We start from the raw sequence: 23733 nt of genomic DNA, 5'->3' as shown, positions 1-23733 counted from the left end.
CTTTTACATAGCTCAGCGCGCCCTTTTCAGCTCTCCGCCCCCTTCCCCCTCCACCTCAGAATCCCGGTGGCCATCTTGCTGCAGCAGGAAACATAGCTGACAGCCATACAGCAGTCTCCGGGGGGCACAGGACTGTGATTTGTCGGCGCTGGACTTAGGGGCACACTGGTGGGGTAAGATCACAGCTGGGTTCTCTTTACTCAGCTGTGCATTCATATTACCTATAAGTTCTCCCCTTTGCATAGCCCCTGTAGGACCCCTGCTAGCCAGCCTCTGTGCATGATGCCGGGCTCAAGGAAGAAAACCAGGCAACACTGCTTTTATGCATTCTGCACAGCCTGCAAGACCACTCCCCAGGGGCAGCGCGGACCCACACTGCCGGGACTGTGTCCAAAACACTGGGTCAGAACCAACGCTTCTGCGTCTTCTTCCGTACCGGAATGGGCTACTCAGATGTTGCAGTCTATAACACAGTCCATACATAGCCTGACCTCTACACTACTGCAGGCTTTGCAGGGTCATGTCTCGGCTATGAATGTTACCCAGCAAAGGGACAGCCCATCTCGGGGACATGCCACTTCCGACAGTCTCAGACGTAAGCGGACCCACAGGTCGCATTCATCTGCGTCCTCACATAGCACTCGGTCGTCCCCCTCCAGGGAGAGACACAGTGGCTCCAGGTCACCTAGTCTGTCCCCTGACAGAGACAGACAGTGCGGATCTCCGCAACGATTTCCGACCACAGACTCGGAAGGCATATATGACTCTAACCCAGACAACGAAACAGAGAATTATCTCGTCTCTTGTCCCCCTAGCAATACTGCAATAGTTGAGGATATCGTCTCTTCCATCCTTCGGGTGCTGGACATTTCAGATCCAACCCCGGAAGCACCAGAACACAAGATTTCCTTTGAAAGTTCAGAAACCATCGAAGGTCTTCCCTAATCACCCGGAATTTCAAAAAATCCTTTCTAAGCATTTTTTGCAGCCTGAGAAAAAATTCGCCAATCGCAAGTATTTGGAAGCAAATTACCCCTTTCCACAGAAAGACACCAAGGATTGGACAGATTCGCCTGAAGTGGACCCTCCAGTCTCTAGGCTGGCAGCACAAACGCTTCTCTCGCTGCCGGACAGTTCAACCCTCAAGGACACAGCAGACAGACAAGTCGAACGCATGGCTCGTTCAATCTTTGAAGCGGCAGGTGCCTCTTTGGCTCCCACATTTGCTTCAGTTTGGGCAGCCAAGGCCATCATGGCTTGGGCTGATCTATTGCAAAAGGGCCTTCAAGCTTCAAATCCTCAGCTGGCGGACCAGGCGGTGCAAATTGCAGTGGTGGCAGATTACATGGTCCATGCAGCGTTGGACTCTGCAAGAGGAATAGCGGGAATAGCATCAAACGCCTCCACAATCCGGCGTATTCTCTGGCTAAGAGAATGGAAAGCGGATGCGGCCTCAAAAAAGTCCCTAAAAAATCTCCCGTACTTCAGCGGCCGTCTTTTCGGTGGAAAGCTGGATACAATGATATCCAATGCTACCGGGGGGCAAAAGTACTTCCCCAACTAAGACCAAAACGCACGTTTAAAAGGCGTAATCAATCTCGTTTCCGATCCTTTCGGAATTCTTCAGGCTGGTCCGTCTCACGCCCAGCACAAAACTGTAATCATTCCCCCCGCAGGGACAACACATGTGCGGCACAGAGGCCGGACACGAACTGGCAATCAAAGACAAGCCAGGCAAAACCTAAAGGAGGAAAACCTCAGACTTTTCCCTCATCCTGACTCATGCCCTCTGGAAGACACCCCACTTGCAGGCGGACGACTGCTACTCTTTCAGCAGGTCTGGCTGCCTATTACAGAAGACAAGTGGGTCAAGGAAATAGTGTCTTCAGGATACAAAATCGAGTTTACTACCAGTCTTCAGGATACAAAATCGAGTTTACTACCAGCCCACCGCACAGGGTTTTTCCCTCTGTCCCTCTAAAATCCCTGCTCAAAGCTCAGGCCTTCCGTCAAGCGGTTTCTTCCCTCCTGCGAGCAGGAGTCATAGTGCCAGTCCCAGCAGAAGAGCGCTTCCGAGGGTTCTACTCCAACCTGTTCGTGGTGCCCAAGAAGGGAGGCAGCGTCCAACCCATACTAGACCTCAAGCAACTCAACAAGTATGTTCGAGTTCGTCACTTCCGCATGGAATCCCTCCGGTCAATCTTTGCGTCTATGGAAAAAGGAGAATATCTTGCCTCCATAGACATACAGGACGCATACCTGCATATACCGATTGCTCCCGCCCATCAGAGGTTTCTCAGATTCGCAATCAACCAAGACCATTACCAGTTTGTGGCCCTCCCGTTCGGTCTCGCCACGGCTCCCAGAACGTTTACAAAGGTCGTGGCAGCTACCATGGACGTTCTGCACTCCAGAGGCATAGTAGTCGTTCCATACCTGGACGACCTTCTCATCAAGGCCCCCACCCTCAAGGACTGCGAGGTCAACGTCACGATCGACACTCTGACGCGCCTGAGATGGTTAGTCAATTTACAGAAGTCCTCGACTACCCCGAGTCAGTCTCTGACCTTCCTGGGGATGCTATTCGACACCTCCAAGGGTCTGGTGATCCTCCCCAGGGACAAGGCACTGGCTCTCTGTCTGGGAGTTCACACACTCCTCCGCAAGTCCCCCAGATCTCTCCGGTATGCCATGAGAGTACTTGGCAGGATGGCAGCAGCAATGGAGGCGGTACCATTTGCCCAGTTTCACCTCAGACCCCTACAACTGGCCATCCTCAAGTCCTGGGACAGGAATCCGTTCTCCCTCGACAGGGAGTTCCGGTTATCAGCAAACACCTGGAGGTCCCTGCACTGGTGGCTCAAGCCAACCTCGCTTGCAATGGGAAAATCCTTTCTCTCCGGTCAATGGAAGGTTTTGACCACCTACGCAAGCCTTATGGGTTGGGGCGCGGTGCACCTACATCAGAGAGCAAGGCAGGTGGTCACCAAGGGAATCGACCATGCCCATCAACATCCTGGAAATTCGGTCCATCTTCCTGGCGTTGAAAGCCTTCCATCACTTGCTGGAAGACTCTCATATCAGAGTACAGTCGGACAATGCCACGGCAGTGGCATACGTGAACCATCAAGGCGGCACCCGCAGCATCCAGGCGATGACCGAAGTAACGCGTATCCTACAATGGGCGGCGGCTGCAAGGTCGGTACTCTCCGCGGTCCACATTCCGGGTGTGGACAACTGGGAAGCCGACTATCTCAGCCGATAAGGAATGGACTCGGGGGAATGGTCTCTCCATCCCGAAGTCTTCTGTCAGATCTGTCATCGTTGGGGGACCCCGGAAGTGGATCTGATGGCATCCCATCTCAATGCCAAGGTTCCCAATTTCATGGCCAGGACGCGCGATCCGCGGTCGCTCGGAGCAGATGCCCTAGTTCAGGACTGGACCCAGTTCCAGCTTCTGTACTTTTTTCCACCCCCTCCCCCTGATCTCCAGAGTCCTGAGGAAGATCAAACAAGAGGGTGTTCCCACCATTCTGATCGCTCCAGACTGGCCCAGGCGTACATGGTACGCCGACGTCGTGCAACTCACAGCAGACGCCCCCTGGTGTCTCCCCACACGTCCCGACCTCCTGTCACAAGGCCCGTTCTTCCACCAGAACTCAGGGGCTCTCAATTTGACGGCGTGGCCATTGAGACCTGGGTTTTGACCCAAGCAGGTTTTTCACCGGACGTTGTTAAAACCATGATCAGGGCTCGAAAGCCAACTCCAGCCAGGATTTACTATCGTACCTGGAAGATTTTCTTCAGATGGTGCGACTCTCGTGGGCAGATTCCACTTCCCTATTCTCTTCCAAAGGTCCTCGGTTTCCTTCAGTCAGGCCTGGACGCCGGGCTATCCCTGGGCTCGCTGAAGAGCCAGGTGTCGGCGCTCTCAGTGCTCTTTCAGAGGCGTATTGCTAACAAGCCGCAAGTGAAGACTTTTCTCCAAGGGGTTTCCCGATTGGTTCCCCCCTACAAACGTCCATTGGAGACGTGGGATCTCAACCTGGTCTTGACAGCACTACAGTCACCTCCTTTTGAACCCCTTAGGGTGGTCTCACTCCGCTTTCTATCACAGAAAGTGGTTTTTCCTGGTGGCAATCACCTCGCTACGCAGGGCATCTGAACTTTCAGCTCTTTTCCTGCGGACAACCCTTCCTGGTTTTTCACCAGGACAAGGTGGTTCTCCGTACAGTACCATCCTTCCTTCCGAAGGTCGTGTCCAGCTTCCACCTCAATGAGGAAATATCACTACTGTCTCTTTGCCCGGCTCCCGTTCATAGGGTAGAGAAGGCTCTGCATACGCTTGACCTTGTCAGGGCATTGCGTATTTACGTGTCTAGGACTGCTCCCTTCCGGAAGTCTGATTCACTTTTCCTTCTTCCAGAAGGCGTTCGCAAGGGCCTACCGGCTTCCAAAGCCACCCTTGCTAAGTGGATCAAGTCCACCATTCAAGAGGCTTACCGCCTCAACAATTCTCCCCTTCCGGCCGGTATCACGGCACACTCTACGCGGGCGGTAGGGGCCTCTTGGGCCATTCGGCATCAAGCCTCAGCACATCAAGTGTGTAAGGCAGCCACTTGGACTAGCCTGCACACATTTACAAAACACTACAGAGTGCATACCCAGTCCTCGGCGGATGTGTACCTGGGTAGACGGGTCCTGCAGGCGGCAGTACCCCAAGTCTAGAGGACTGTCAGCACAATATTCGTCCACTGCTTCCCACCCAGGGACTGCTTTGGGACGTCCCACGGTTCTGTGTCCCCCAATAAGGCGACAGAGTAAAGGAGATTTTTGTGTACTCACCGTAAAATCTCTTTCTCTTAGCCTTTAATTGGGGGACACAGCTCCCACCCTGTTGCCCTTGCGGGCCGTTGTTACGGTTGGGTTCTCATATTGTTGTTTGAGCCTGTTTATAGTAGCCTTTTTTTACAGGCATGGTTATGTTTCTGGTATATTCCTCCTAATGCTTTTGCACAAAACTGGAGAAGGCTGACGCTGTCCAGGGGTGTATACTGCAGAGGAGGAGCCAAAGTTAATCTTTTTCAGTTTATGCATAGTGTCGCCTCCTAGTGGACAGCAGCATAACACCCACGGTTCTGTGTCCCCCAATTATTAAAGGCTAAGAGAAAGAGATTTTACGGTGAGTACACAAAAATCTCCTTTTTTGCCAGCGGTCAAAACGCGAATGTGAAAACTTTTTTCCCTCAGTCCCACCGACGGAGCGTGGGGAGTAGATGCCTTCTCCCATCCTTGGCAGTTCAATCTGGCTTACACCTTCCCTCCGATTCCCACGGTAGCGAGAACACTGCACAAGATACGGGCAGAACAAGTCGCTGCAATCCTAGTGGCTCCCTTGTGGCCAGGGAAAAGCTGTTACGGAGCTCTACGGAATATGGCTCAGGAAGGCCCAATACTTCTGCCCCTAGAGGGCCAGTCTCCTTTACTAAGACCCTCTACTGCACCCAGACCCGCACAGAATGAACCTTGCGGCATGGCTACTGAAGCCGAAATTCTAATGGCTTAAGGCCTTTCCGAGGAAGTGATCCAAACTCTACAGGGCCACCGGCCATTCTAGGCTGAGCATGACTAACGCCTTTTACGGGAAGGTTTGGAAGATGTTCTCATCTTGGTGTTCCCTAAGTGCCCTGGACCCCTTACATCCTAATATCACACAGATCTTAGAATTTCTTCAAGACGGCTTAGTTCTAGGGCTCACTCCTAGTACACTAAAGGTACAGGTGTCAGCTCTTAGTTCATTTTACAATCAAGATCTGGCAAGCCATCGATGGATCAAGCGACTCATAACCTCAGCAACTAGAATCCGTCCCAGACTCCGTAGTCAGTTTCTCCGTGGGACTTGAACCTAAATCTCAAAGGCTTGACCAGGGAACCGTTTGAGCCACTGTCTTCCACGGCTCTGGAAAACACTAAACACTAAAACTGTGTTTTTGGTAGCAATTACTACTGCAAGGCGCATAGGAGAATTACAGGCCCCTTCAATACAGGAGCCATACTTGACCATCACGGAAGATAGCATCTTCCTATGGTTAAATCCCTCCTTTATGCCTAAGGTAGTCTCAAACTTTCATAGGTTCCAGGACATTGTTTTACCTTCCTTCTGTACAATCCCCTCCAACACGAAAGAAGAAGCCTTTCACACCCTCGACGTCTGTAGAGCAGTTCTCTTCTACCTCCAGCAGATGGAGAGTTGGAGGATTGACCAGATTTTATTTATTCAAATTTCCGGTCGGAATACAGGCAAAAAGGCAGCAAAAATTACAATCACGAATTGGATCAGGCAAGCTATCATCCTCACCTACTCGTCACAGAAAGTTCCTCCTCCTACATCTCTGAAAGCCCACTCTACTCGTCAGTATCAACATCATGGGCAGGAAGAGGGGACGCATCTTCTGAGCAGATATGCCGAGTCGCCACCTGGTCGTCTGTACATACATTCAACAGACACTACACACTAAGGGTACCGTTACACATAATGATGTCCCAGCAATCCCACCCACGATCAGACGAGGATGGGATCGCTGGGACATTGTTAGCTGATCGCTGGTGAGCTGTCACATAGACAGCCCCTCCAGCGATCAGTACCAGCGAGCACGCTGGTTAACAACGTAAACATCGGGTTTCTAAGGGCTGCGGGGCCCTTGGAAACCCGATGTTTACCCTAGATACCAGCGCACACTGCAGGCAGGGCGGGAGGTGGAGGCAGAGCGGCGCAGACAGACCGGCGTAGCTCTGCTATCTGACAGACTGGAGTAGCAGATAGCAGAGCTACTCCGGTCTGTGCTCCACTCTGCCTCCACCTCCCGCCCTGCCTGCAGTGCACACTGGTATCTAGGGTAAACATCGGGTTTTCAAGGGCCCTGCAGCCCTTAGAAACCCGATGTTTACGTTGTTAACCAGCGTGCTCGCTGGTACTGATCGCTGGAGGGGCTGTCTATGTGACAGCTCACCAGCGATCAGCTAACAATGTCCCAGCGATCCCATCCCATCCGATGTTTACATGGTAACCAGTGTGCAGCGTCGCTCATCGCTGGCTCCCGCTGCCACATGCAGCGATGTGCGCTGGCCAGCGGGAGAACAGCGATGAATAAATGGCCCAGGACGATCCAGCACAATCAGCAATATCCGGCAGGGGGGGCGATCGCTGCTGGATGTCACACACAGCGATCTCGCTGGAGAGATCGCTGATGTGTGACAAAATCAGCGATCTCGCCAGCGAGATCGCTGTGTGTAACGGGCCCTGAAATTTCAACAGGGATTTAACGTTTGGCAGTTATGTCCTGCAGGCTGTTGTCCCTCCCTAAGAAATTAGTTGTTAGTACTTCTCTGATATGGCCGTTGTGGAAGGTGACAATAGAAAATAGAATTAGTCTTACCGGTAATTCGGTTTCTAGGAACCTTCCACGACAGCACTAATTTCCCTCCCTATCTGATACTCTTATTGGATGATTCCTACACCTTGGTGGTAACTATACATGCTAGTGTGTCCAGAAAAAACACTGGAGATAGCAGTAAGGGGAGGGTTATTTAACCTCTTGTGCATTTCCTGTCCCCCATTAGGGCAGGGAGACATCCTCCAATATGGCTGTCGTGGAAGGTTCCTAGAAACCGAATTACCAGTAAGACTAGTTCTGTTTTATGGAAGAGTGGCAAGAAGAAATCAATTTCTCAAAGATATCCATAAAATGTGTTGTTTAAAGTTTGCAACAAGCCACCTGGGAGACACACCAAACACGTGGAAGAAGGTGCTCTGGTCAGATGAAACCAAAATCAAACTTTTTGGCAACAATGTACCCAAAAATAACAAAATCCTGGACATGACCTAAAATGAATACGTCATCATCAATATGAGGGGAAGATAAAATACCTTTATTATTGATGGTAAGTAGTATTCTACATAAAAAAGTGCTTGTGCACACCAAATTTTTTTCATTGAAATATTAAAATATATATAGAATCACCAGTGTACAAGAATACATATATAAACAATAGTTTCTTAAAAATAAAGCAGCATGGACCAAATGGGGCATTGAAAAATGTGTTTAATAGTCATGCAACTGCTGTTCATGCAAAGTGACCAGTGCTAAAGTGTTTAAATGCAATGACCAACCAGTCAAATTACATAATAATACATGTATATAACAAGAAAAAATATATTAAATCACACAAGTTAAATAAATATGAACATGTGCAGGACCTGACGAAGGAGTTATACCGAAAGGCTTGTCGGGGTGCGCTGTGCACGCTCATAATCATCTCTCCCTTGTTATATTACAATATATTTTTACTATATTGCAGCATGTCCCTGTGTAGGGCCTATTCACCACAAATACTTTACCCTCTTTGCACAATTTTTGGCACTTTATGATTAATTCATTTTTATTTATTTAAATTGTATGACTTAATATATTTTTTCCTGCTATATACATGTATTATTATGTAATTTGACTGGTTGGTCATTGCATTTAAACACTTTACCACTGGTCACTTTGCATGACTATTAATCACATTTCTCAACACCCCATTTGGTCCGTGCTGCTTTATTTTTAAGAAACTACTGTTTATATATGTATTCTTGTACACTGGTGATTCTATATATATTTTAATATTTCAATGAACAAAATTTTTGTGTGCACAAGCAATTTTTTTATGTAGCATACTACTTACCATCAATAATAAAGGTATTTTATCTTCCCCTCATATTGTTTCTTTTATGATGTATTAATTTTAGGTCATGTCCAGGATTTTGTTCTTTTTGGGTACACTTCACTGGAATGGTTCGCCATTCAATTTGACACCTCATTGAATATTGGCTATTTTATTTTTCCATCACTATTATATTTTATTTTATTCTAAATTATTTTATTCATTGGTGTGTATTTTATATGTTTTATATTTTTGGCAACAATGTCAAACGATATGTTTGGCGTAAAGGCAACACAGCTCATCACCCTGAACACACCATCCCCACTGTCAAACATGGTGGTGGCAGCATCATCGTTTGGGCCTGCTTTTCTTCAGCAGGGACAGGGAAGATGGTTAAAATTGATGGGAAGATGGATGAAGCCGAATACAGGACTATTCTTGAAGAAAACCTGTTGGAGTCTGCAAAAGACCTGAAAGAACAAAACCGTTGGCACAACCCTGAGAATTGTAGGTGGTGCCCAAGTAGGATCCCAATCCGTGAACTAAATATATATAAACTTGGCACACACCAAAGGTTTCTGATGCAGAAACCTTTGGTGTGTGCCAAGTTTATATATATTATGCAAAAGACCTGAGACTGGGATGGAAATTTGTCTTCCAACAAGACAATGATCCCAAACATAAGCAAAATCTTCAATGGAATGGTTCACAAATAAGCGTATCCAGGTGTTAGAATGGCCAAGCCAAAGTCCAAACATGAATCCAATCGAGAATCTGTGGAAAGAGCTGAAAACTGCTGTTCACAAACGATCTCCATCGAACCTCACTGAGCTCGAGCTGTTTGCCAAGGCAGAATGGGCAAGAATTTCAGTCTCTTGATGTACAAAACTGATAGAGACATACCCCAAGCGACTTGCAGCTGTAATTGCAGCAAAAGGTGGCGCAACAAAGTATTAAGTTAAAGCAGTGGTCCCCAACCACCAGTCCGCGGCCCAGGACCGTGCTGTTGCACTACTGTTGCCGGTCCGCGGAGCCAGGCTCAAATGCTGGACACAGGGGAGCCAGCGGCTGTAGCACTGTAGTGACAGCTGCAGCCGCCGGCTTCCAGTAGTCATCAATACTCACCTTCCGTCGCTGCACGTCCCTGCATCCCTGTCGCAGCGTGGCAGCTTCATCCTGTGCGGTGCAGTCACGTAGTACCGCTCATTAAGGTTCATAAATATGGACGCCACTCTCCCATAGGCCTGGCGTCCATATTCATGAGCTTAATGAGTATGCGTTTGGCGGCGCCTGCATCCTTTTAACGGTACGCCGAGCGCAACCAAATTGCAACAGGTTGCGTTTGGCGCTGGTCGGCGCACCGTCAAAAGGACGCAGGCGCCGCCAAACGCATACTGCGCACGGCCTGCGTCCTCAGTGGTAAAGATAGACGCATGAATGACGCATGCAGCGTCATGCGCCTGGAGGCGGAGCTACCGCCGGAGGCGCGGCAGGTGGCGGGGCTTAGCGGCGGCCGTACGCAGGCCGGTGCTGCGGCCTGTAACGCAAATGTGAAACCGGCCTTAGTTCCCTGGAGGGAATGAACGTGTGCAGCATGATGAAGCAGCATGAGGAAACCCTGACAGGGTGAGATAACTTGGGGCTAGGAAGCCTGCGCATTGAACAGTGCATAACTTATATGACTACAGGATAACAGAGGGAAACTCTGTAATGGACGCTATGCTGATTATATGCCGTTTTCTTTTGCTGTGATGGTTCATGATGCTGAATAAACCGAAAGGACTATGATTGTTTTGTGGAAAACCCGTGCCGGATCTGGTTTTGTGGCTGCAAGCGAGTGATCCCCTACTTGAATGACAGCGCTACCTCACTATAAATATATATATATAGTTGTGGCTAAAAGTATTGACACCCCTGCAATTCTGTCAGATAATACTCAGTTTCTTCCTGATAATGATTGCAAACACAAATTTGGTATTATTATCTTCATTTAATTTGTCTTAAATGAAAAAACACAAAAAGAATTGTCCTAAAGCCAAATTGGATATAATTCCACACCAAACATAAAAAAGAGGGTGGACAAAAGTAGTGGCACTGTTGGAAAAATCATGTGATGCTTCTCCAATTTGTATAATTAACAGCACCTGTAACTTACCTGTGGCACCTAACAGGTGTTGGCAATAAGTAAATCACACTTGCAGCCAGTTGACATGAATTAAAGTTGACTCAACCTCTGTCCTGTGTCCTTGTGTGTACCACATTGAGCATGGAGAAAAGAAAGAAGACCAAAGAACTGTCTGAGGACTTGAGAAACCAAATTGTGAGGAAGCATGAGCAATCTCAAGGCTACAAGTCCATCTCCAAAGACCTGAATGTTCCTGTGTCTACCGTGCGCAGTGTCATCAAGAAGTTTAAAGCCCATGGCACTGTGGCTAACCTCCCTAGATGTGGACGGAAAAGAAAAATTGACAAGAGATTTCAACGCAAGATTGTGCGGATGTTGGATAAAGAACCTCGACTAACATCCAAACAAGTTCAAGCTGCCCTGCAGTCCGAGGGTACAACAGTGTCAACCCGTACTATCCATCGGCGTCTGAATGAAAAGGGACTGTATGGTAGGAGACCCAGGAAGACCCCACTTCTTACCCCGAGACATAAAAAAGCCAGGCTGGAGTTTGCCAAAACTTACCTGAAAAAGCCTAAAACGTTTTGGAAGAATGTTCTTTGGTCAGATGAGACAAAAGTAGAGCTTTTTGGGCAAAGGCATTAACGTAGAGTTTACAGGAGAAAAAAAAAGGCATTCAAAGAAAAGAACACGGTCCCTACAGTCAAACATGGCGGAGGCTCCCTGATGTTTTGGGGTTGCTTTGCTGCCTCTGGCACTGGACTGCTTGATCGTGTGCATGGCATTATGAAGTCAGAAGACTACCAACAAATTTTGCAGCATAATGTAGGGCCCAGTGTGAGAAAGCTGGGTCTCCCTCAGAGGTCATGGGTCTTCCAGCAGGACAATGACCCAAAACACACTTCAAAAAGCACTAGAAAATGGTTTGAGAGAAAGCACTGGAGACTTCTAAGGTGGCCAGCAATGAGTCCAGACCTGAATCCCATAGAACACCTGTGGAGAGATCTAAAAATGGCAGTTTGGAGAAGTCACCCTTCTAATATCAGGGACCTGGAGCAGTTTGCCAAAGAAGAATGGTCTAAAATTCCAGCAGAGCATTGTAAGAAACTCATTGATGGTTACCAGAAGCCGTTGGTCGCAGTTATTTTGGCTAAAGGTTGTGCAATAAAGTATTAGGCTGAGGGTGCCAATACTTTTGTCTGGCCCATTTTTGGAGTTGTGTGAAATCATCAATGTTTTGCTTTTTGCTTCATTCTCTTTTGTATTTTTTCATTTAAGACAAATTAAATGAAGATAATAATACCAAAGAATTTGTGTTTGCAATCATTTTCAGGTAGAAACTGAGTATTATCTGACAGAATTTCAGGGGTGTCAATACTTTTGGCCACAACTGTGTGTGTGTGTGTGTAATATATATATATATATATATATATATATATATATATATATATATATATATATATATATATATTATATAATCAGTACATTGTTGGGCCATCATACTATACATGGGGGATTATATGTGTGGGACCATCTTGCTATACATACTACAACTCCGTCCATAGCCCCGCCCCTGCCCCACCTCCATCCCCGCCCTGCCGGGCCATGGAAGAATCGTCTTGCTTGAAGCCGGTCCCTCGTGCAAAAAAGGTTGGGGACCACTGAGTTAAAGGGGGCCGAATAATATTGCACGCTCCACTTTTCAGTTTTTGAATTTCCACAAAAATGTAAAATAACCAATAAATTTCTTTCAACTTCACAATTGTGTCCCTCTTGTTTTTGATTCTTCACCAAAAATTTACATTTGGTGTCTTTGTTTGAAGCATGATATTTGGGAAAAGTTGGAAAAGTTCCAGGGGGTCGAATACTTTCGCAAGGCACTGTATACATCACCTGCAGGTTCTGTACACATTTGTCAATAGTGCTGACTCCTGCTGCCTACATGCATGGGAGGGGGGGGATTGGTAATCACAGGTGGAGATGCGGCCATGTAACTCTGCAGGTGCCTGTTATATGGAAAACTGGGGAAATGGCAGGCCAATGCATCACCGGATAAGTGTATTCATGTTGGGTGTATAATGTGTGGAATAGGCTGGTTCAGAGTAAGGTGAGAGATGAGTGTTCTGTCATTCACTGGTCCGTACGTCACATGAAGGCAAATGTGTACCGATGACAGCAGCAGGAACTCCTCATGGGTATATCCATTGCTTATTCTTCTCTGTTCTGTGCAGATAATGAGCAGCTGGCGAGATCGGGCACCAATTGCCTAGAAAACCTGGTCATACTGAACGGAGAGAAGTTTAGTCCTGAGGTGTGGAATCAGACGTGTTCCTGCATGTTGGATATCTTCAGGACCACTATCCCAAGTGTGTAAGTGTCGGACCATCATCTGCACGTGGTGCTGGAGGAATGTGAAGTCCATTTATCAGATCTGATTCTTTTTCTCTAGATTATTAACATGGCGACCATCTGGGATGGAAGATGATACCTCGGATAGGCGCTATGTGAGTTTAACACATTGTGTGTTTTCTCTCCAGTTGTATTGTTAAGGGACTGACTTTATGGTTTTCTTGATTTTTTTTTTTTTTTTTTTTTTATGCCTATTATTTTATCTCCTCCACAGGATTTGGATATAGATCGTCAGTCAATTAGCAGTCAAGACAGGAATCCCTCAGAGAGGGCTCACAGCCAGCTGTCCAATACCACAGAGGAGAACTGGAGAGGGAAGCCCAACGAAAGTGAGTCTATCTTCTCCCTCTAGTATAATATACATTTCAAGTCTTCCCTTTGTGATGTATTATACAGTACATAGCTTGCCCTCTCTCCAATGTCACATATGGAGCACATTCTACCCTCTCCCTCAGCTACAAACAAAAGGAAAGGCACAGGATTAGCACAATAAAAGGCATATGGGAGAGGCATGTCATGAAAAACTATCTTTATTGTATATAAAGTGTAAAAAAAAAAAGACAGACGTAAAAACATCTAAAAAGGTAGACAAATCGGGGGAAACAAACCAGCAAGCCACCTATATCAATCAATCTCACACATAAAAGCTTCAGATAACAGGAAATGGTCAAATGGTAATACAGGATATAAATAAATTGCTGTTAGTACATAAGACAATACAGATATGCATACAAATATGACTCTTCCCAATGTTTATAACATATCAATCAAGAATAATATGCCATGTGGCAAGCCCAGGCCAGAGTAATCAGATGAGAACAAGCTATCCCAAGAAATTAATGCCTGTAATAGTAAAGGTCAGGTAAAGGAACTGACTATCCACCTAGAAGGGAAAGCTCGGCAGAGTGATCAAGTGGGATGGCAGAGCGGGAGAATGTCAAGCCCTATGTGTTACCCCGCACATGATGGCTTCATCAGGGGTATATAGGAATGCGCAATATAGCCTGCAGAAAAGATATAAATCTTTGAATGAGAATTTACCCAAAATCCGCATAGGGGATAAACTAAGCCCTTTTTCTGAACCTGACCTCTCTTGTGATGCAAGTAAGTGATCCGGAAAAGTTTGATAATCTGTAAGTCACAAGTGTCATTTAGCGTGTTTGTTTGATCCTGCCCTTGTATCGATTGTATGATGGGGAGTATGTTATGTTTCTTAGGGTTCTTCTGTTTCCTCCATTTGCGACCGCCACTTCTGATACGCTTTCTTGGTTACTCATATCTGTTGAAATAAAATCACTGGAAATGGCTCCCCCCTCCTTAGGATCTGTATTAGCCTTTGCCTTAAGGAAGTCAGTCCTCCTATTACTTGAATGGGCCCATATAAATGCTCTAGAATTTTCAAAGTCTCCTCTGTCTGTATGAAACGTTTTCTTTTTCCCAGCTATAACATCCTGCTCGTAATGTTCAATAATATCCTTAAGTTTAGTTTGCAATGGTTGTATTAGTGTAGTTTAAATAAAGGTGTTAAGTTTATGGTTACAGATTTTGATCTGTTCCTTGATCTGAGCTAAAAGGGACCTGCCATGTTCAACTAATATGGTAATAATAATCCGTGAACATTGTATTGGGACCCTCGGCCAGAGTGCTCTAAACCGTGTATCCATTTCCATGTGTGAAAAATTGCAACCCTCTAGAGGTATAATAGAGTTCATCATACTCCTCCAAGCTATCAAAGGGAACCTGTCAGCAGGATTGTGCTCAGTAACCTACACATACTGTCAGGCTGGTGATTTTATACTGATTAAAATGATACTTGGGTTGATGAAATCCGTTTTGTGGTTGTTGTTTAATCTTTATTTGTAGTTTTCAGTTAGTGAGATTCTCGTGCTCCGTGGCGGCCTGTGTGGGGGCCTTATGTGGTGCCCTGCTTGCGTATTTATCAAGATGGCGGCATCTGAGCATCACATGAAGACCACCTCACACAGACTGCCCCCAAGCATGGGCATATCATTAACTGAAAACTACAACTATAGATTAAAGAACAACCACAAGACAGATTTCATCAACCAAGGTATCATTTTAATCCGTATCACTTCACCTACCTGACACTGTCTGTAGGTTACTCAGCACAATTCTGCTGACAGGTTTCCTTTAACATTCCACCAGACCCTAATGTAGGTTTTATGCAAATTAACAAGTTGTGCAGACGTGTTAAAATCCTTATTATGTGTAAGGGACAAAGGGAAATTAAAAACTGAGGACATCTGAGTCCTCCAAGAAGCCTCTCTTGCTTCATAATCAAATGCCATGTATTGTCTTTTATACTAACAGCAATTCATATACATCTTGTATTACTGTTTGACCGTTTCCAGTTATTGGATGCTTTTATGTGGGAGATTGTTTGTTTGATATTGGTGGCTTGGTGGTTTGTTTCCCCTGATTTTTGCACTTTTCTACAATAAAGATAGTTTTCACTACTTGCCTCTCCTCCTATATGCCTTGTATTGTGAGTATTTTTGGGTTCTCAGGTGCCAATCCTATCCCTTTCTTTTTGTTCATACTCTTTATTTTTGCTATATGGCACACTGGCTCATCTATTTGGTATTATAATTATTGCGGTGCCACTCCAACTCCTCCCTTTTTCTTATATATGGAGCATAGTCTACTGTCTCCATCTGGTGTTACATATAGAGCATAGTCTACCCTCTCCCTCAGGTGTCACATATGGAGAATAGTCTACCCTCTCCCTCAGGTGTCACATATGGAGCGCAGTCTGCTCTCTCCCTCTGGTGTCACATAAGTAGCACAGTCTACAGTCTCCCTCAGATGTGAGCACAGACTACTCTCTCCCTCTGGTGTCGCATACGGACCAGAGTCTACCCTCTCACTCAAAGGTCTCATATGAAGCATACTCTACCCTCTCTGTCAGGTGTCGTTTATGGAGCACAGTCTACCCTCTCCCTCTGGTGTCACATATGATGCACAGTCTACCCTCTTCCTAAGGCCTGTTTCACACTTCCGTTTTTTCAAATCCGTCAAAATCCGTTGGTTTCCGCAAAAAAACGGATCCGCCATTTTTTTGCAGGATCCGTTTTTTTTGTCCCATAGACTTCCATTAGTGGTTACCGCGGATCCGTCAAAAAAACGGATCCGTTTTTTTAAAAACGGATCCGTTTGCATCAGTTTCCGTCAAAAAAACGGAAACGGATCCGTTTGGCGGACACAAAAACGGAAGTGTGTAACAGGCCTAAGGTGTCACATATGGAGCACAGTCTACCCTCTCTCTCAGGTGTTGCATATGGCCCATAATGTGCCACGTCCCTCTGGTGTCATATATTGAGCACAGTTTACCATCTCCTTCAGGTGTCACATACATAGCACCATCTACACTCTCCCTCTGGTGTCACATACGGAGCATAGTCTACCCTCTCCCTCCGCTGTCAAAAGCAGTCCATCTGTGTAGTGTGCAGTGTGGGATTTGCCCTCCATCCTGTATAGTGACTGGCCGCTGATTTGTCACTTTTCTTTCTTTGCTCAGGACTTGCTGACCAGAAGTTGTTTGCCGGGCTCCTTATAAAATGCGTTGTGCAGCTTGAACTCATCCAGACCATCGATAATATAGTCTTTTTTCCAAGTACTAGCAAAAAAGAGGATGCTGAACATCTGGCTGCAGCACAGGTCAGACTTTAATACACAATACTCTATAGGTTTCTGGGTTTAATGTCTTTATATGGTATAGAAATGTGGATATAGAATACTTATACTAGAGGGGGATGGATCAGGCCTGATATATAATCATCCCCCATAGTGTATTGTGTGTTTGGCTGGATATATACTCCTTACACTATAGAGGTGGATGACTCAAGATGGATATATAATTCTTATATTACAATGGATAGGTCGGGATGGATTTATAATCCTTATAGTAGAGGGGGATGAGTCTGGATGGCGGTGCTAATGTTATAATAAGGGGATATGGATCATGCTGTACTTACACCATGTTTCTTATACAGAGGGATACACTGGCCGAAGACTTTCAAGCTGAATATGAAGACCAAGGAATGTATAAATTCATGTCCACGCCTCATCTCTTTAAATTACTGGACTGTCTCCAAGAATCACACTCGTTTGCCAAAGCCTTTAATTCTAATAATGAGCAGAGGACTGCACTGTGGAGAGCAGGTATGGCTGCACAGGACATAAAGGGAATTTGGCAGCCAAATTTCACACTACATACTATTTATATGCATATGTAGCACTTTCAAAGTCCAGCAATACCTTGACATGGCCAGTCCGATTCTCTATTACTGAAAAATAATGCTGAAAAGCTATTTGTAGATCCGAAGTATCTGTCACTCCAGCTCTATCCCCCGCCCAGCACTGCCGCCTCCTGCTTTAGTGACAACTCTTTTATCTGATGTCACCCAGCAGAGAGGCAGTCATTCAAGCAGGAGAAGGCATCGCTGGGCAGGTAATAGAGCTGGAGTGACAGAGGCTTCAGATCTAAAATAGCTCTTAGCCTCATTTACATATCCATTCACACGCTGATTTCTCAGTCATGGAGGAATGGGCCTACCATGTAAAGGTACTGCTGGACTAGTCTTTGAAACCGCAACATGCGCATGTAAATAGTTTGGAGTGGGTGGTGGGTGAAATCCTGCTGACAGAGTCCTCTTATATGCCTTGACAAAAATATGTAATTGTTAGGGTAGCGCTGTGGTTTGGGGCCTCATGCCTGAGCTCCAGGATCCTCCTATGGTAGTCGTTGTCTGACACCATTGTCAGCCATATTTTCTTTCATAGGACTGCTTCTTCTGTGACTTGCAGTCCGTCGACCTCTATGTATAGACGTGCCTGATTTGATTTACTGCATGAAACTGGAGAAAGATGATTTCATATTAGTGAATAAGTGTATTTGTCAAGTGTTTTCACTTTCAAGTCTGGTGATTGTGGCGGAAGCGTCGTTCCTTGTGGATTTTCACTGCCACTGAGACAAGACCTCTGCATTTTAGCTGGTACTGTAACCACCTCCTGTTCTTTAGGGTTTAAAGGAAAGTCCAAGCCTAATCTACTGAAGCAAGAGACCAGTAGCCTTGCCTGCTGTTTACGGATCCTGTTCCGCATGTACACAGATGAGCGGCGCAGAGATTCCTGGGAGGATATAGAGCAGCGTCTCCTAAAGTAAGAGTTGTGATAACCCAAGTGTCCCATCATCCTCATCCAGATGGGGAAAATCCACAAGTGGAGGCCACAGTAGATGGAAGTTTCTCCTTCTCTCACGTCTGTTTCTCTCATTACAGTGTGTGCAGCGAGGCCCTGGCTTATTTTATTACTGTAAATTCTGAAAGCCATCGCGAGGCTTGGACCAATCTACTGCTGTTACTCCTGACCAAAACCCTCAAAGTTAGTAATGAGAAGGTATGCTGATTCTTTATTTAAACACTCCTGAAATAATGAGCAAACAATTGTACAGTCCCCCTATAATACTCCACCTTCTGATGGGGCGTTTATACTGCGATCCCAGTTAGGAGTCCATCAATCCTGCCTCCAATACAATGGTGGGGTCGATAGTTTGTGACAGCAAAAAAAGTTTGCATCACCCTCCTTTTACCAATACAAAATAAAGAAATAAATTGTTCAAAATAACCATATTTTGTATTGTTCCATTGTAAATGTCCAATCTATCAATGTATACAATTTATCCCATAGAGTAATCACTAAAGATTTTTTCCTTTCATACAAAGTTCAGTTTTTTATCACTCGCAAAAACTAGACAGCTTTGTTATCTCCGTAATTGTACAAAGAGTCATTCATTTTGCCAGGTCACTTTTATATATAGTACATTGATCACTTTAAAAACAAAATCCAAAAAATAATGGTTCAATTGGAAGGTTTTTTTTTCTTAACTTTTTTTTTACTTTTTAGATTATATAGTAAAATGAATATAATTTAAAACCACTTGTGGCTCATTAAAAAAAAAAAAGCCCCTATATGACTGTCAACTGAAAATTAAAAAAAAAAAAAGCTATGGCTCTTGGAAGAGGAGGAGAAAAAATTAAAGTGAGAAAAAAGGGATGTGGTGGGAAGGAATTAATGCTGTTACTACGTGTGGATGACGTACAGTGTGCTTATTTGTGACACTTTCTCTAGTTCAGGGCTCATGCCTCCAAGTATTACCCGCACTTGTGTGAGATCATGCAGTTTGACCTGATCCCGGAGCTCCGCGCCATCCTGAGGAAGTTCTTCTTGCGCATCGGCATCGTGTTCAAGATTTCCGAGCAGCAGATGAGTGGTTCCCGTCCATCCTCATAATCGCTGGTTACCGTCGGTGTCATTTTCTACGCAGAGAAGGGAGGCAGCTGTCATGTCCCAGTCTTCTGCAAACTAACGGTTTCCTCTCCAGACTCTGGATCCGGTACTTTTAGAAGGAGGGAACGAATGTGTTATAGATTTTTATTTTTGCTACTTTGGGTGTGAGGCTCCCTAAAATATTTTAAGGTTCTTTTTTTTTTTTTCTTCTATGTATGGGTTGTTTTCTTTCTCCTGTTAGTGTTCCTGTGACTCCCCAAGGCTGCACTGAAGTCTGCAGACACATGGTCCTCGCACATCGTACATCTTGTATTCTCTGACCCTGCTGCTTACATAGGCTGTTCCAGAGAGCAAAAACTGTGCCCCAGCCTTGGAATACTTCACCACCTGGCTTTCCTGTTGGGTGTTCATGGTGCAGCCTCCAACCCATGTGTCTCAGGTCAATACACTGTGTAAAAAAGGGGTCTTGTTATGTCTGTATATGTTTAATGGCAGTGCCCTGTTTGTTCTCCTGTCCCCTCTTTTTTTTGTGCAGTTTTTGAGTTTTATCCTGGACATCGCAGAAAAAGCAAAAATATTTGAAGTGGCTGTCAGATCTAAAGGCACCAGAAGATATTTGACTAGGGGTTGAACTCTACCATAGATAAATTTTGATTTGCTGACTTGGACTCTTAGGGCTAGCTCACACAAGCAGCGATTTTCTCTTCCGAGAGAATTGGATCTATTATTGTAATGATGCTCTGATCAGAGTTTGAGTCAAGTGTCATTTTTCTGTGATCCAATGTTCTCAGCTCATAGAATCTTATCACACGTGCGAATAACATTTCTCCATTATCTGAGTCTGCAGAAATCCGGCTGCATTCAGATGACATCAAAAGTGCAGTCCGATGTTTTACATGTACCCAAGGACTTGAATGGGTTCGCTTGATTCGGTTTTCTCTCAGCCACTCGCAGTATGTTACAATTTTTCTCATGCCATATCGGCATGAAGAAAATAAAAACACAGATCTGCACTGCTTCAAAGTATATTATTGGTCCGAGTGCTGTCCTATAGAACATCGGATATACACTCGTGTGAGCGAGCCCCAAAAGTCTGAGAGTACTGCTTCTCCCACCGACCTAGTGATTGACAGCTCCACACGTAGAGAAAGCCTGTGTCCTGCTTTCTTTGGTTCCTTTCAGTTTACACATGTAGAGCGATCAATTACTATGTGCAGGTATGGCAGAGAAGGATTTGTACCCCTTCCCTTCTGAAAATTGGCAGCGCTCCTTTAATGTGCTTTTTTTTCCCCCCAGAGCTGTAGCTCTAATGCCATCTATTGAGGGCAGGATGGCGTGAATGTAATGTTATGTTGGAGGTGCTTCCTTAACTGTGGCCCCTGCATCTCTTCTAGAGTAGGTGCAGCTTTGTACCCTTGTGTTCTTTTAGGCTACCACATAGCACAATAAAGCTCCGCTGTAGCAGCCTCCTGAAGAGATGACCAGAGGGGACGACGAGTGCAGCATTATCTGTGTCATTCATGTTACATCCTGGCCAGTGTTATAATAGTGTGGCCTCACAGGGGAGAACAATGTACCCGAGGATATAACTGCATCCCTCTCCCCATATAAATATATATATATATATACCCCTCCCCATGGATGTATGATACTTCCACTGTCTTAAGTTATTCCTTCTCCGCTCTCTTCTCTAATTTTAATGAATCTGCTGGATGTAAACATTTTGGAATAGAGATCTACGAAATCCTCTGTAAAGTTTTCTATGTAAGATAGATTGTACCATAAGGTTATTATCTATTCTGCTGTTTATCAGGTGTCAATAAAGCTTTAATGGTGTTTGCTGGTGGCTTTATATCCAAGAGAGACCCCTGAGAATTTTGAGACCTCAATCACACACCTCCTTTCCCCTGGTACTGCTGTGACCCTGTCTGGGCTTGTCTACAGAGCTGTTCACCATATTCCCATGTTCCCATCAGATGACTTATGCCCCTAGATTTATATGGAACTTAAAAGAAAAAAAAGTTTCGTTCTTTACCAGTTTTATTGGTCTAAAATGGCAAATTGTTGATGACATCACAGATAATAATTGGGATTCGAGTAAGCACTGTGACAGTATAAAGGCGAATGAGGCTGAACCACGGCCATGGAAAAGCGGGATGCTGTTTTGGGATGAAAATCCCCACTATTTTTGCCTCCTTTGTTACAAGATTGGCTGCCATTTTATGATTACTTTGGTCACTGAATTTAATGATTAGGAGCACAAGTCGCACCAAGAGCAGCAGCAAGGTCAGAGAAACCACTATTATCCTATATATTTACTGGTTTCCCCATCTGGCATCCCAAATCGGGGATATTGAATAACCAATCAGAGCATGTACTTCCAAACTGCAAAATTCCTAGGCCGATACTGACTTGCAACAAATTGAAACACCAGCGTGAGTTTATGGACTCTTTTTAGACAAACATGCATAAACCAACAGCAGAGTACAGGGAGACAAGTCCTTATCATACCCCTATGCACCCTGCCAGGACCCTTGCCTTGTTCCAGACTCATCTACGCTACTGACCTCTCTAGTAGCAGCATTATCCTCTTAAAGAGTGATGTTACACGCATTGATAAGACATGTTCTATGTGGATATGTTACCTAGACAGAGGATTCAAATTGTCTCTTCAGAGAGGAAGAGGACTAGAACTCTAGTGCCACCTACTGGAAGTAGCAATCTTAAAAGTCAATATTGACCCTTTAACGAGCCCTTAAGCCCCCGTCACACATAGCAAGTTTTGTGACGCAACAGCGATCTCACCAGAGAGATCGCTGTGTGTGACAGCTATCAGCGACCGGCCCCCCTGCCGGTTATCGCTGATCGTTCCTGAAAGGTCTGGACTTTTTTTGGGTCATTGGTCACCCACTGGCCAGCATGCATTGCTGCGTGTGGCAGGCGGGAGAGCAATGACCAGCGATCAGCGAGCTGGTAACCCAGGTAAACGTCGGGTTTCTAAGCAGCGCGCGGTGCTTAGAAACCCTCTGTGTACCTTAGTTACCAGCGCGCTGATGCAGGGAGCTGGTAACCAAGGTACACATCGGGTTTCTAAGTGACACGCGCCGCTTAGAAACCCGATGTGTACCTTAGTTACCAGCTCCCTGCATCAGCGCGCTGATAACTAACGTACACAGCGACGCGCCCGCTCGGCGTCGCTGTGCTGATCGCTGGTGAAGCTGCCTGTTTGACAGCTCACCAGCGATCCTGACAAATTGATATCATTGTCGGGATCGCTGGTGAGTTGCTATGTGTGACGGGGCCCTTAGGCCTCAGGCGGAGGCCTCTTATATTGCCAATTAAAATGTTGTGCTTTGTATTGATTAGGGGCAACACTCCAAAACACGTGTCTGTATATTGAGATTCTGGTTTGGCTTTCATCCTACGTCATGTGGCAAGCCTCGTTAATGGGTTGATAATAAATTTTAGCATTGTCATTTCCAGTAGGTGGCATTACAGTTCTAGTCATCTTCCTCTCTGATGAGGCAATTTATATATTTCATTTGATGTTTCCCCTTAGTACATAAAGAAGATTCTCTCTACATGGACAGGGTCATGTTATATATGGATGTCACGTTGCATACATATAGAGACATGTGGAAGAGCCATACATCAATGGAGGATACACGTTCTACTTTGACAGGACTGCATACATGGAGGACATGTGTTCTTCATGAATGGGATCATATTCTAAATGAAGGTCAAGTTACACATACATTGTGCAGAATTATTGGCAAGTGAGTATCCTCATTTTTATGCAGACTTTCCAACTGCGGCGCTGTATAAACTTGAATGCTTATTGGATAAAGCAGATCAGTTGATGTGGATTTGTGTAATGAGGGAGGGTGGGGCCTAAAGATACAATGCCCTTATGAAGGTGTGCAGAATTATTAGGCAGCTTATTGTCCTCAGGGAAAATGGGCCAAAAAAAGTTAAGAAAAAAAAAGACGCATATTATCTGCCAAAGATATGAGAAGAATCAAATACTTAGGATATGTGCACACACGTAAGCTGTTTTTTCGCAGTTATACCAAATAAAACGCTTAAAAAACACTTAAAAGAAGCATCCCATTCATTTTAATGAATTCCGCACTTTCTGTGCCTATTGATGCGTTTTTTTTCCACGAAAAAAACGCATTGTGGAA

At 45.3% G+C, this 23733-nt stretch overlaps 1 protein-coding gene across 1 annotated transcript in view; it reads left to right on the top strand.

Moving 5' to 3' along the window:
- Positions 1-21385, top strand: part of ARFGEF2 (ARF guanine nucleotide exchange factor 2) — a 124974-nt gene extending 103589 nt beyond the window's left edge. Inside the window, exons 32-39 of the mRNA XM_073580533.1 lie at positions 13063-13201; positions 13281-13335; positions 13455-13569; positions 16779-16918; positions 17254-17422; positions 18283-18421; positions 18541-18658; positions 19391-21385. Coding sequence (XP_073436634.1) covers positions 13063-13201; positions 13281-13335; positions 13455-13569; positions 16779-16918; positions 17254-17422; positions 18283-18421; positions 18541-18658; positions 19391-19552 — 1037 coding nt within the window. The 3' untranslated portion in view covers positions 19553-21385. The remainder of the gene's footprint in view (positions 1-13062; positions 13202-13280; positions 13336-13454; positions 13570-16778; positions 16919-17253; positions 17423-18282; positions 18422-18540; positions 18659-19390) is intronic.
- The last annotated feature ends 2348 nt before the right edge of the window (positions 21386-23733 follow it).

Source organism: Dendrobates tinctorius, unplaced genomic scaffold (assembly GCF_039654945.1).
Source record: "Dendrobates tinctorius isolate UK_male_01 unplaced genomic scaffold, ASM3965494v1 ptg000065l, whole genome shotgun sequence".
Taxonomy (NCBI): domain Eukaryota; kingdom Metazoa; phylum Chordata; class Amphibia; order Anura; family Dendrobatidae; genus Dendrobates; species Dendrobates tinctorius.
The sequence above is the reverse complement of the archived record's forward strand: the minus strand, read 5'-3'. Positions and strand labels throughout refer to the sequence as shown.